The 13,324-nt window shown below is 42.2% G+C and overlaps 1 protein-coding gene across 3 annotated transcripts in view; it reads right to left on the bottom strand.

Moving 5' to 3' along the window:
- The window catches only part of TM9SF3 (transmembrane 9 superfamily member 3), an 88,404-nt gene extending 81,209 nt beyond the window's left edge, over window positions 1–7,195 (bottom strand). The window contains exons 1-2 of one of the 3 annotated variants that reach the window (XM_083364222.1): window positions 7,051–7,195; window positions 1,094–1,289 (exon numbers count right to left, since the gene is read on the bottom strand). In XM_083364222.1, the coding sequence (XP_083220348.1) occupies window positions 1,094–1,289; window positions 7,051–7,128 (274 nt within the window). In that variant the 5' untranslated portion in view covers window positions 7,129–7,195. Of the gene's footprint in view, window positions 1–1,093; window positions 1,290–6,956 lie in introns of those variants that run through there. The other 2 variants (XM_083364223.1, XM_083364225.1) reach the window with 2 other exon arrangements.
- Window positions 7,196–13,324: the final 6,129 nt, after the last annotated feature.

The raw sequence follows: 13,324 nt of genomic DNA, 5'->3' as shown, positions 1-13,324 counted from the left end.
AGATAATACGCTGCAAGATTTAATCTCTAATAAAACAAAGATGAAATCTTTTCAGAACAACCAGAAATACCTCATTGGTTTCAATATCCAAATAAGTAATACAGTTCCTTTTGAACTACAAAAACAAGTGGGCTTACTTAATAGATTTTATAGAATTTGAAATGCTGATACCATGAAAGTCAGAACTTCTGTTTCAATTTATATATGTTACTGAAATATGATTCAGAAATTAAACAATTAAAGACTATATGATTCAATGAATGCAGAATTTAAACAGGACAATTGATATGCAACCATGGAAATATCAATGGAAGGTATATCTTAGGTTTACTGTGATTATTACACCTAGAGGAAATAGCAGCAATGGATAACACATATTTTAAAAATGCAGGAAATGTAATAAACAGCTGTGGTGGCACAGCGGTTAGAATGCAGTATTATTGCAAGCTAACTGTGCCAACTGCCAGTTCAATCTTGACCAGTATAAGGTTGATTCAGCCTTCCACGTTTGGTAAAATGAGAACCCAAGATTATTTGGGGCAATATGCTGACTCCATAAACAGCTTATAGAGGGCTGCAAAGCACAATGAAGGAATATATAAGTTGAAGTGCTATTGCTATTGCTAATCAACTAAATCATTCTTTCATATCTACTGGGAGCTCACAAAAAAAAAATTTCTTCAAGTATGTCCAATTCTTGGTGACTGCCCCAACAAGTCCCTGCAGTATTCTTGGTAAGGTTTTTCAGAAGTGACTTGCCACTGCCTTCTTGCTAGGGCTGAGAGAAAGGGACTCACCCAAGGTCATCAAACTGGCTTCATGCCTAAAGTGGAACTAGAACTCATAGTTTCCCAGTTTTTAGGCAGTGTTTTAACCGTTATACCAAACAGGCTCTCTCATTCATTTTATTATGTTATATATTTCATGTTTTAAAATCTTTAATATATTTTCCTTTTTTGTCTATTTTTCTGTTTTCACTCTTCAAATATCTTTTAAAACTAATAAATTTAAATTATCTGGACAAAGGTTTTCCTGTTAAACAAATAGAAGTAATTTTTAAAACACCAGCAATCATGACTTATGGTTATTTTACCTTTAAATTTAATATCCAAACCGCTGAACTCTAGTTCAACTCCTTGAAGTGCTTCCCCAAGAGTTTCATGGTAGTGATCAATGCTTTTTTTAGATCCACCACAAAAAGGGAGAGAGAAGTATTTGTATGTTTCCTGGCGATTGTGATATGGTCCTACAGTATTCATCCATAAAACAACTTCTTCTTTATCTTGGTACTGAAAAGAAACCATATTTTAAAAGAAAGAATTATCAATAGGCACACTGTTTAGAATGAAACAAATTTTCAGAGCGAAATATGAGGAACATGCTTTAAAATATTGACAGGCAACTCCTGGTTTGCATGCCATCCCCAGAAATCGTACCATTAAAAAAGAGTAATGTGATTACCATCTGCATTTTGGCAGGGAAAGTAAAAGTGCTACAGGTAGTCATAATTTAGCAACCACAACTTGGACCGCCAACTTAGTTGCTAAGTGCCATAGTCACTAAGTGGAAAATCACAAGGAAATCTCACTGCTATACATTAAGTCAGGAAAGCTGAATAAATAGCTCAGAAGAAGCTATTTATTCTATTGCCATTTTTTCTATTGCTTCAGAGAAAATTTTGTGGACATAATAAAGAACTGAGCTTTATAAAGCACAATGTCTAGATTCACACAAAACACTATTAAGCTAAAACTAAGAAAATCACACAAGGGTTTAGCATGATATCTCTACTGTATCCAGTCAAATTGTTACCAATTAATAGTGGAAGGAGAAATAACCTGATGTCCTGGAAAAGCAATTCCCAAAATTCAAATATGGTAACTTGGTAAAAAAAACAAATATTTTCACTTTTTGACAAATTGTCAAAAAGGAAGACAGAAATGTAGAACTATTTCCAATGCTACTATTTTAACAATAACATATATAGCTTGCAGTCATACGTACTATTCAATGTAAAGGGCAGGGCTACATGGAGCCTTCTATTTGCCTTTTGGTGAATACTAAAGTCACTTGAACAACTTTTGCTGAAAACTGCTAATAATTTCTGAGATGGAAAATACTCAAAATCTATGCTGTAAGCCCTTCATTCATTCAATGACTTCAAGACAGTTTTTGAGTTCTAGAGACTGTCTGGACCAGTCCCAGCAGTTTTCTTGGCAAGATTTTTCAGAAGTTGTTTGCCATTGCCACGTTCCTAGGGCTGAGAGAAAATGACTAGCCCAGGGCTACCCATCTGGCTTTGTGACCAATTTGGGACTCTCCCAGGTTGTAGCCAAATGATTTAATATTATTTAAAAAAAAATAATGGTCATTTTAGAGTGGTCTGGAAAACTATCCACATAGCCAAGATATAATCCCCAAAGATATAGAATATTAATAGCTTATGATTATTGCTATAGGTTACCCAAACAGACCATTTTATAACATTAATTTGCTGTCTTGTTTAGATACGAAACTATTAAGTATAGTACAGGACAGCAATTTCATTATATGTTACTGGAAAAATGCAATATCTTTACAGAGCAGAAAACATTGAATCCAGAATTCCAATCTTTTGAGCTGTTTTGGATTTCTAGAAATAGAACACATAACTGGATTTTTAATACTATGCATTAAACATATACCTGTGCCTATTTTTTTAAAATGGCTCAAACTTCATAGCATTTCAATAAAGTTAGTGTGAGACGTCAATCATTACAAAACCTTTCAATTTTACATGTTGGATCATCAGAGCCATTTTAAGGCCCAACAAAGATCTGGTGCCTAGTATATACATACGTAGTACATACAGTGGGACAAAAAAGTATTTAGTCAGCCACCAATTGTGCAAATTCTCCCACTTAAAAAGATGAGAGAGGCCTGTAATTTTCATCATAGGTATACCTCAACTATGAGAGACAAAATGGGGGGAAAGAATCCAGGAAATCACATTGTAGGATTTCTAACTAATTTATTTGCAAATTATGGTGGAAAATAAATATTTGGTCAATAACAAAAGTTCATCTCAATACTTTGTTATATATTCTTTGTTGGCAATGACTGAGGTCAAACGTTTTCTGTAAGTCTTCACAAGGTTTGCACACACTGTTGCTGGTATTTTGGCCCATTCCTCCATGCAGATCTCCTCTAGAGCAGTGATGTTTTGGGGCTGTCACTGGGCAACACGGACTTTCAACTCCCTCCAAAGGTTTTCTATGGGGTTGAGATCTGGAGACTGGCTAGGCCACTCCAGGACCTTGAAATACTTCTTATGAAGCCACTCCTTCGTTGCCCGGGCGGTGTGTTTGGGATCATTGTCATGCTGAAAGACCCAGCCACGTTTCATCTTCAATGCCCTTGCTGATGGAAGGTTTTCACTCAAAATCTCACGATACATGGCCCCATTCATTCTTTCCTTTACACGGATCAGTCGTCCTGGTCCCTTTGCAGAAAAACAGCCCCAAAGCATGATGTTTCCACCCCCATGCTTCACAGTAGGTATGGTGTTCTTTGGATGCAACTCAGCATTCGTTCTCCTCCAAACACGAGTTTTTACCAAAAAGTTCTACTTTGGTTTCATCTGACCATATGACATTCTCCCAATCCTGTTCTGGATCATCCAAATGCTCTCTAGCAAACTTCAGACGGGCCCGGACATGTATTGGCTTAAGCAGGGGGACACGTCTGGCACTGCAGGATTTGTGTCCCTGGTGGCGTAGTGTGTTACTGATGGTAGCCTTTGTTACTTTGGCCCCAGCTCTCTGCAGGTCATTCACTAGGTCCCCCCGTGTGGTTCTGGGATTTTTGCTCACCGTTCTTGTGATCATTTTGACCCCACGGGGTGAGATCTTGCGTGGAGCCCCAGAACAAGGGAGATTATCAGTAGTCTTGTATGTCTTCCATTTTCTAATAATTGCTCCCACAGTTGATTTCTTCACACCAAGCTGCTTGCCTATTGCAAATTCAGTCTTCCCAGCATGGTGCAGGTCTACAATTTTGTTTCTGGTGTCCTTCGACAGCTCTTTGGTCTTGGCTATAGTGTGACTGTTTGAGGTTGTGGACTGGTGTCTTTTATACTGATAACAAGTTCAACCAGGTGCCATTCATACAGGTAACGAGTGGAGAACAGAGGAGCCTCTTAAAGAAGTTACAGGTCTGTGAGAGCCAGAAATCTTGCTTGTTTGTAGGTGACCAAATACTTATTTTACTGAGAAATGTACGAATTAATTCATTAGAAATCCTACAATGTGATTTCCTGGATTCTTTCCCCCCATTTTGTCTCTCATAGTTGAGGTATACCTATGATGAAAATTACAGGCCTCTCTCATCTTTTTAAGTGGGAGAACTTGCACAATTGGTGGCTGACTAAATACTTTTTTGTCCCACTGTAGTAGCAGAGGTACTATGACTCAGGGACACTGCAACCATCATAAATAGAAGCTGGTGGCCAAGCACCTGTAATTTTGATCAAGTGACCAAAATGATGGTTGTATGAGGTTCAGCTGAAAGTCAATTTTCTCAATGCCATTGTAACTTTGAACAGTTGCAGAACAAATGGTAGTAAGTTGAGGACTACCTGTATACATTTTCATGCAGAAGAATTCACAATCAAATCTAGCAGCATATTTCTGCACAAGTTTTTATGTAATTTCCATGGGTAATTACTTCTATTCTCAAACTTTATTCTCAATATTGTAATGATCTCCCATCTTTCCAAAGTTTTGATCATTTGTGTAACAGCTTTGTCCTTTTCTGCCTGCTGGCACAATGCCCTTGCATTCAGTCCCTTAGTTTTTATATACTACTTACTGTATGTATAATGGCAGTTTCTCAAAGCAGCAGTGCCTTTTATTAATACTTGGTGTGTAGTGCAGAAATATTGCAAACACTAACTTTCAAGGGAATAGCCAGTAAGAGGTTATACTATGTACTCACTATCTTAGTTTTAGCACTGATGACTTTTGAGTGACATTACAAGGACAGGTGTATAACTAAGCCATAATGCAAATCTAGCTACTATGTAAAGCACTGGTGGCAGAAGTGGGTAATGCATAGCCCTCATGCAATTCCTTAAATGCCCTTTTTTCTGCTGCCTTCTGGAGCATACTTGGATTGCACCACTAACAATCTTTGGGAAATCCTTAAAATCAGTGATGCACATTTCATAGTTTGCCAGCAGAAAACTGAGGGGCAAGTTTTCAGATAAGGTTTAATATGTCTAAAGCAGCAACTCAATTTCAAAAATTTCTGAAAATTAAATGCTTTAAAATTTCACCCATTTGTATCTTACACTGCTAATATCCATTGCCCAACACTATTTCCCCCCTTTTAAAAAAGTAGAGCCTTACCACTGGTTTATGGCTAAGTGCATGCATGTCAAACTGCCAGACCGCGGGCCGAATGCATCACAACGAAACCGCATCTCTTCCCCATTGCCGGCAATGGGGAAAAAGTTATCATACGTCGTGCCACGTTCACGAGTTTGACATTCCTGGCTTGGTGTTATGCTTGAACCCACCAATAATTCAAGGAAAGAGAGTTTTCTGAAGTGACACTAAACCTGATCGCATTTATGCTCAGTATTATTCATCACTGTTATCCCATTTGACAAGTTTCTACTGCTTTCAACAAAATTTGCAGGTGCCACTTTTAAAAAGCTATTTTTATAATTATGTTTGGTTTATACCAACTACGTTATTTATTTATTTATTTGTTTGTTTTATATACCGCCCTTCTCCCGAAGGACTCGGGGCGGTGTACAGAGCAAGGTAAGTATACAGTAAAGCAATAGTAAAACAAATGAAACCCCAAAATCTATCAGGCCAGGCCGGCTTGCTGGAATAGGTAGGTATTTGGTTTTAAAGTGCTTGGATTTCATATTCTACATTACTTGCATTTCTTTTAAGTGGTTTCTACCTTAATTTATCTGAGAACAACTCATATGGAAGACTTTAGAAAAATAAGAGGCAAACACGGAAGTCCCGATTTAAATATTGCAATTTCTTGAGATTTTAAACAAGATGTACGCTTTGCTATTTTTTCATGTTTCCATCTTTATTTCCCATTTTTGGGGGGTTGCCCTTTGCTATTTTTGGATCTTATCAAGCAGCTATATTACAACTATAGCCCATATGATACAATTACAGCAATCTGATGACACAGGTTGGTATCTGCACAAACAAAGCAAATCAGTCATGTTATTTCTTAACAAATTATCCTGATCAACTGAATAAGATGTAATGGTTGGGTTCCCAAAATGCACAAGCAAATTGTATCTTGGTTAACCATAACCAGTCAGTGTTCAAAGATATACAAACACATCCAGGGCCCACTGTTTAATTATCAGCTTTAACGTGGTTCGGTTAAAGTGGAGACAAAGAAATACTTTTTTTTTTTTTTGGTAGCTAAAACATCTTGAGTCACATTGCTGTCTCTGAGAGTTAACTATTTGAATTTATTCTGAATTGTAGTGTTAAGTGTGCTTTATAAAGTTTCTGCCTGCTTTGGGGAAGATTACCTCCAATTTACTTTTTAAAGGAGGGTGATTATAATTTAACAGGTGCGATTCTGTTTTCTAACTATCTGGTGTCACCATCAAGATAAGAAATGATGAAAACCACAGTGCTGTTTGAACAAAGGCTGCCTTTCTTGACAGCCTTATTGGAACTTCGTTCTCCGGAACGAAAAGATACCCTTTAAAGGAGAGCTATACTCGGCCAGGCCGCTCGCAATCACTTCCCCACCACCCCTCCAGCGGAAAGGGACCACTTCTCACTGAAATAATGTCGGCTCTCAGTGATCTGCGGAACAACTTTTTGCTCTCCCGCAGGCTCGTCCCGTCCCGTCCCGTCCCGTCCCGTCCCGATTGAGTCGATCCGTGCTGGCTCTGGCCTCTGCAACGCCGCGCAAAGACGCACCCGCACCGGGCAGGGGAGCCGTCGCCGAAGGATGAGGGAAGAAGAAAAAGCAGGCCCATCTGTCCCCGTGGCCTCGGGCGCGCTACCCCCTCACCGTGTGGTCATGCTCGTCGGCCCGGCCCTGCAAAACCAACAAGGCCACCACGCACCACAGGAACCCGGCCGGCGCCATCCCGTTGTCGTCGCCGCCGCCGTCACCGAGGAAAGGAGCCGCCGCTTCCGCCGTCTCCGCCACGTCATCCAAGAGCACGCCGGAACAGACGCCGCTTACGGCGACCGACAGCACCCAGAAGTCGCAGAACTCGAAGGCAAAGGCTGGTGGGGGCGGGACCGTCGTCCGGGCCGCGCTTCCAGGCGGCGCGCCTCTTGCGCTGTCGCTCGGACGGCTGCGTCTTCTGGAAGCCAAGGCGAACCACCAAGCTTTCTGTTTCCTAAAGGATGTTGGATAAGCTCTTCCACCTTCCTTGTGGCGGACCCGAGCGCTCCTTTTTCCCTACGCAAACCCTCAGTTCCTGGACGGCCTCCGGCAGCTGCAGAAGGGAAAAGAGCACAGCCGAAAGAGAGATGCCAGGGATAGTACTAGCCCGGCCGTTTGCAGTTGTATCGATACAGGGGTCTTCAAACTTGGCCCTTTTATGACTTTTGGACTTCAACTCCTAGAATACGCTGGCTGAGGAATTCTGGGAGTTGAAGTCCAAAAGTCATAAAAGGGCCAAGTTTGAAGACCCCATAGATTAGATAATCTTTATTGTAATTTTTTACTGTGGGCACAACGGCACACATCAAAAATGAAATTTAGTTGCCTGCTCTCAAAGTGAAACATACATGACACATGCCTAAAACATACTATATTCAACATATGTATAGACCCACACCACTACATGATATACATAACAATAAAATATTAAATACTGTCCATCTTGAATATATAACAGAAGGAGGAAGCCTGAGAGTTCACAAGGTTAATGCTCTATGGAATGAAACTGGCTGAATCTGGATGTTCTGCTTTGGATACCACGAAGCCCCCTCCTGTTCAAACAACTTCTGTGCTATGTCCTGGATGGGAGGGAGGGAACTGCCAATGATCTTTTTGGGCATCCTCACCACTCTCTGCACTGCCATCCTGTCTGAAGCAGTGATGCTTCCAAACCAGACTGTGATGCTATATGACAGGATGCATTCAATCATCCCCCTTAGAAAGTGGTCAGGACAGGGGAAGGAAGATGAGCTTTACTCATGCAATGTAGAAAGTGCAGGAGCTGCTGTGCCCACTTCACCAGTTTCTCACTGCTGAGCGACCAAGCCAGCCTACTCTTTAGCTGCACACCCAGGAATTTGATGCTGGTAACCATCTCCACAGGTGAATCATTTATGCACAGACAAGTGTGGCTGTGCCTGTCTTTTCTGAAATCGACAATGATCTCTAGTTTTTCCAGTATTTAAAACTAGGCTGTTTTCCTTACACCAGTTCACCAACCCCTCAACCTCCTTGCGGTAAGCTTCCACATTGTCATCATGAATAAGGCCCACTACTGTTGTATCATCTGCGAACTTCACAATATGGTTGGTGGAAAACCTAGCACAACAGTCATGAGTCAACAGGGTGAACAGCAGTGGACTTAGGACACAGCCCTGAGGAGAACCTGCGCTCAAGAAAATGGTATTAGAGGTATTTGTTCCAGTTCGCACATATTGGGGCATGTTGGTAAGAAAATCAAGAATCCAGTTGCACAAAGGGGTGTTTGAGTCTAAAAGGCCAAGTTTGTCTACTAGATGCTGGGGAATGATGACATTTAGTTTGTGTGTGAAATCCACAAGCAGTAGTTAGAAAGCAAATCATGAACAAACTCAGAGAAACACGACTTAAAAGAGTGCCAATATTGTTTAAATATAAACGTATAACTAAGTAGCATGAATAAATATGGGGGCAGTACCAGACTGCTGAATCTGGATTATTCATGGACAAGCTCAAGTATCACCAACAGTTACAAAGCTCCTGTAACATATAATCTGAAAGTTAGAAAGGGGCTTAGAGATTATCTATTTGAACACACTGTTCTGTGAAAGATCCATTAGAGCAGTGTTCTCAGTCTTGGTAACTTAAAACAATTTTGGACCAACTCAGCATGCTGGCTGGAAAATTCTGGGATTTGAAGGTACACATCTTAAAGGTGCTGTGATTGAAAAACATTGTGTTAGAGCACCTCCAGCTTTCTGACAAATGACCAGCATTTGAAAAACACCATTGAAAAGGAGCCTAATTTTGGCAGCAGCACTATTCCACCAATTGAAGGAATTCTTCCTGATGTGTAACCTAATCTACCATTTTAAACTATTGCTTCTGATCTCTAGGGTAATACAGAATAAATCTGACAGTACTTCAGTTATTTAAACTGTTAAATCTCACCTCAGTTCTTCTTTGTAATAATTCCTTTTTTATATATACAATGAAAATAGAAGCAAGACAAAAAAGCTACTACATATACAGGTAGTCCCTTGACTTACAATCATTTCTTTAGTGACTGTTCGAAATTGCAACAGCACTAAAAAAAGTGACTTATGACCATTTTCCCGGGGTCATGTGATCACTTTTTGTGACCTTCTGACAAGCAAAGTCAATGGGGAAGCCAGATTCACTTAACAAGTGTGTTACTAACTTAACAAATGTAATGATTCACTTGACAACTGTGCCAAGAAAGGTTGTAAAATGGGGCAAAACTCACAACTGTCTCGGTTAGCAATGGAAATTTTGGGTTCAATTGTGGTAGTAAATAGAGGACTACCTGTCGTGTAGCCAGTTCTTTGCAGGCAATAAGTGAGATGGAAGGTTGCAAACAGGAACATGCTTTATTGAGGCAAACAGGAACAGAACTGAAACAGTGGCTGCTGCGCAGCTACTTATGCGGTTGGCCACTAGGCCAATAGGTTTAAAGGAACCCATTCCTGTCCCAAATCATCCAATGATGATCTTGGAGACAAGTCTGGCTTAGTCAGTGACCGTTACACAGACACACCATTGAGCAACCTTTAAGCAGCATTCAAACAGACACTTGAATCAGTACAAGTAAAAATCCCAATACATTACACCCCTACCACCTAGAATGTACACACATCATTTAATAACATAAACTTGAAGATATTGTAGTCTATGTGACCATTCAGAATGCCTGGGAGGTCCGGGCAACTCCCGGTCCTCCAGCTTGCCTGCCAGGCTGGATAGACCAGGATTCTGAGGTTCACATAAGTTGGATTGACTCGAGTTTCTTTGGCTGGCCATACCTGGTTGGCCCAAAACAAAGTCCAATGTGGTAGCAGGGTCAGCGGAGCTGCTGCTTTGTTCGGTTTGTCCTTCCCAATCTGGAGACCCAAGTTGCACTCCCGGACTGTGTCTATCTATGGCCACCTCCCTGTTGTAATGACTGAATGAGTCCTCAGAGCGTGTGAACTGGCCTGTTAGACTGCCGGCTGCCAGCTCTTGTTGCGGACCCACTATGAGGTCCTCAAAACACCTTCACAGCTGATCAATATGATGGCAAATGACTCACCCCCCCATCCAGGACCACCTCGTAGGAAAGGGGTCCCAAGACCTTAACAATTTTACCCGGCACCCACAAGTTCTCATGCCCGTATTTCCGGGCCCACACCACATCACCCACTTGCAACCCCCTTGGTGCCTTTGGGGGTGCGGTGTCTGCTGCTACCTGGTCAGGATGCAACCTGTCCAGTTTCGTGATTAATCTTCTTCCCCAGCGTAGCTTTGCTGGGCTTTTGCCCGTTGCTGTGCAAGGCATAGTGTGCTGGCATAGCAAGAAATCACCCAGCCTATGGTGCTAATCCCCTGAAACAATGCACTTGAGTGACTCTTTCATTGTACGCACCATGCGTTCAGCCTGCCCATTAGTCGAGGGGTGAAAGGGAGCTGACGTTGCATGCCTTATGAGGTTAGCTCTCAAGAAGGCCTGAAATTCTGATGCTGTGAACTGGGCCCCGTTGTCCGACACAGACATCCGGCAGCCCATGTGTAGTGAAAAGCTTCCTAAGCACCTGGATGGTCCTAGTAGTAGTCATACTAGGTATCGAAATTACTTCCAACCATTTAGAGTGGCTGTCGACCACTATCAAAAACAACTGTCCCTGAAAGGGCCCAGCGAAGTCAGTGTGAATCCTTGACCACGGTGTATGAGTCTCCTCCCATCGGTGGACAGGGGCCTGCGGCATCTCTGGTCTAAACTGTTGACATGTGTAATACTCATGTACTTGGGCCTCGATAGCCTTATCTAACCCTGGCCACCTAAGGTAGCTTCGTGCCAGTGCCTTCATCCAGACAATACCCAGATGGCCCTCATGCAGAGACTGAACCACACAGTGCCTTAATGAACTGGGGACAATAACCCTGCTCCCTCATAGAATGCAACCTCTATGAGCTGAAAGCTCATGTCTATGTGTATAATATCTCTGGAACATTGGTCCCAGGCTATTTTCCAGCCATGCGGTATGAACCCATGACAACACCATGCTTAAATTTTGTCTGCGTCAGTTTCTGCAGCTACATCCCCAGCATGGAGGGGAAGTTCAGGCAAATCTTGAATTGACAAGATGCGTGTTGCTGGAGCCAGATCTGGCTCCATGTGTGGCAATGGCAACCTGCTAAGGCCATCTGCATGGCCCATGTCTTTGCTGGGTTTGTGAACCAGCCTGTAGCTGTAGGCTGACATAAAAATGGACCACCTTAACATTCTGGGGGAAAGTATTTGAGGCACCTGCCTATCTGTGGTAAATAACTCCAACAATGGCTTGTGGTCAGTGAAGACCGTGAATTTCCAGCCGTACAAATAATTGTGGAATTTTTTAACCCCAGCCACGATGGCCAGAGCCTCTTTGTCAATCTGAGCATAATTGTGCTCAGCCGAGGACAATGTCCTTGAATAATAAGCAATGGGGAACTGAGTCCCATCAAATGACAAGTGGCTTAGTACAGCCTCCACCCCATAAGGGGATGCGCCATATGCAATGCAGACTGGCAAGTTTTCATTAAAGTGCGTTAAGCACTGAATTTGAGGACAGTAGTGATTTTACTGCCTTAAAACTATTTTCCTTAACCTTGGTCCACTTTCACGGGGTGTTCTTTGTGGGAACGGTCAGAATTTGGCCTCCCAAGGACTTCCGGGTGGCAAGGCTCCGTTGCCGGCAGCCATTTCGGCTGTCAGCCCCATTGTTTCCGTAGAGCCGCCAAAAACAGCGACGATCAGCTGTTTGGCGGCTCGGAAGCCCGTTCCTCAGGAGAAGAGGAGGGGGTGAGAGCCCAGGCAGGGGTAGAGCTCTCCCAGACCGCCAGAGTTGAAACTCTGGTGGTTGAAGGATTGAGCCCCCCCCCCGAAGCCTGAGTTTGCTCCGGACTTCGGGACGCCTCTGCTCCAGGGCTTTGGAGCAGAGCAGGATGCAGCAACCATCCCTGCCAGCGAGAGTGAACTTTGGATTACTTGGATGCAGGCAGAGCTGTACAGGAGAACGTTGTCAGAGCAAGTATATGAACTTTAACTCAGTAGACTTTGTGGAGACTTTTAAAAGTGAAAGTGCGCAACAGGATTAAGTGGGTGAAAATGGCTGCCAAATCATCTAAAGTTCCTAGAAGCGCGGGGGCTTCGCCAGTTCAGCAATCTTCATTACAGGCTTTAATGCCCCCCCGGCACCTGCACCCGCAAGAGCCTTGACAATAAAAGATTTGCAGGATGTTTTGCAAGAGGCTTTGAAAAAGCAATCTCAACAATTAGCTGAACTTATTGAGGAGAAGAACACAGAAATAAGGGCAGACATCTTACTTGCACTTCAAGGCATGGCTGTTTGTATTGAACATTTGGATGAGAGAGTGGAAGAACTTAGCCAAAATAGTGTGAGATTAGATGCTAAAATGACAGATGCTGAAATGGTGATGGAAAAAATTGACGACGATTTACTATTGGTTCAGCATAGAGAGATGGAATTTGCTGTGAGAATTAGAGGGATGAAGGAAGATCCTAAGGAAAAATTGAAAAAAGTAGTTTCAGAAGCCCTTGAAGAGGTTTTGGGGCACTCAGCAGAAGATATTATGGTGGATATAGATAAAATATTTCATGTTAATTCCTGGATTGCAAGACAAAGGAAACTACCTAGAGATGTGGTGGTTTATTTTACAAAGAGAGCAATTAGAAATGAGGTTATTCAAGCCTTTTATAATAGCAAATTTGCAGTTGCAGAGCAAGAAGTTTTAATTTTAAAAGAGATCCCTCCAAGAATTTTAAGGAGAAGGAAAGAGTTTGCTTTTTTGGCAGAAGAATTAAGAAGACGGGATATCCAGTTCAGATGGGAGATCCCAGTAGGTATGGTGGTGA

The sequence above is a fragment of the Vipera ursinii genome, assembly GCF_947247035.1.
Source record: "Vipera ursinii genome assembly, chromosome: 5".
Taxonomy (NCBI): domain Eukaryota; kingdom Metazoa; phylum Chordata; class Lepidosauria; order Squamata; family Viperidae; genus Vipera; species Vipera ursinii.
Note: the sequence above shows the minus strand (reverse complement) of the source record. Positions and strands in the feature narration are given on the sequence as shown.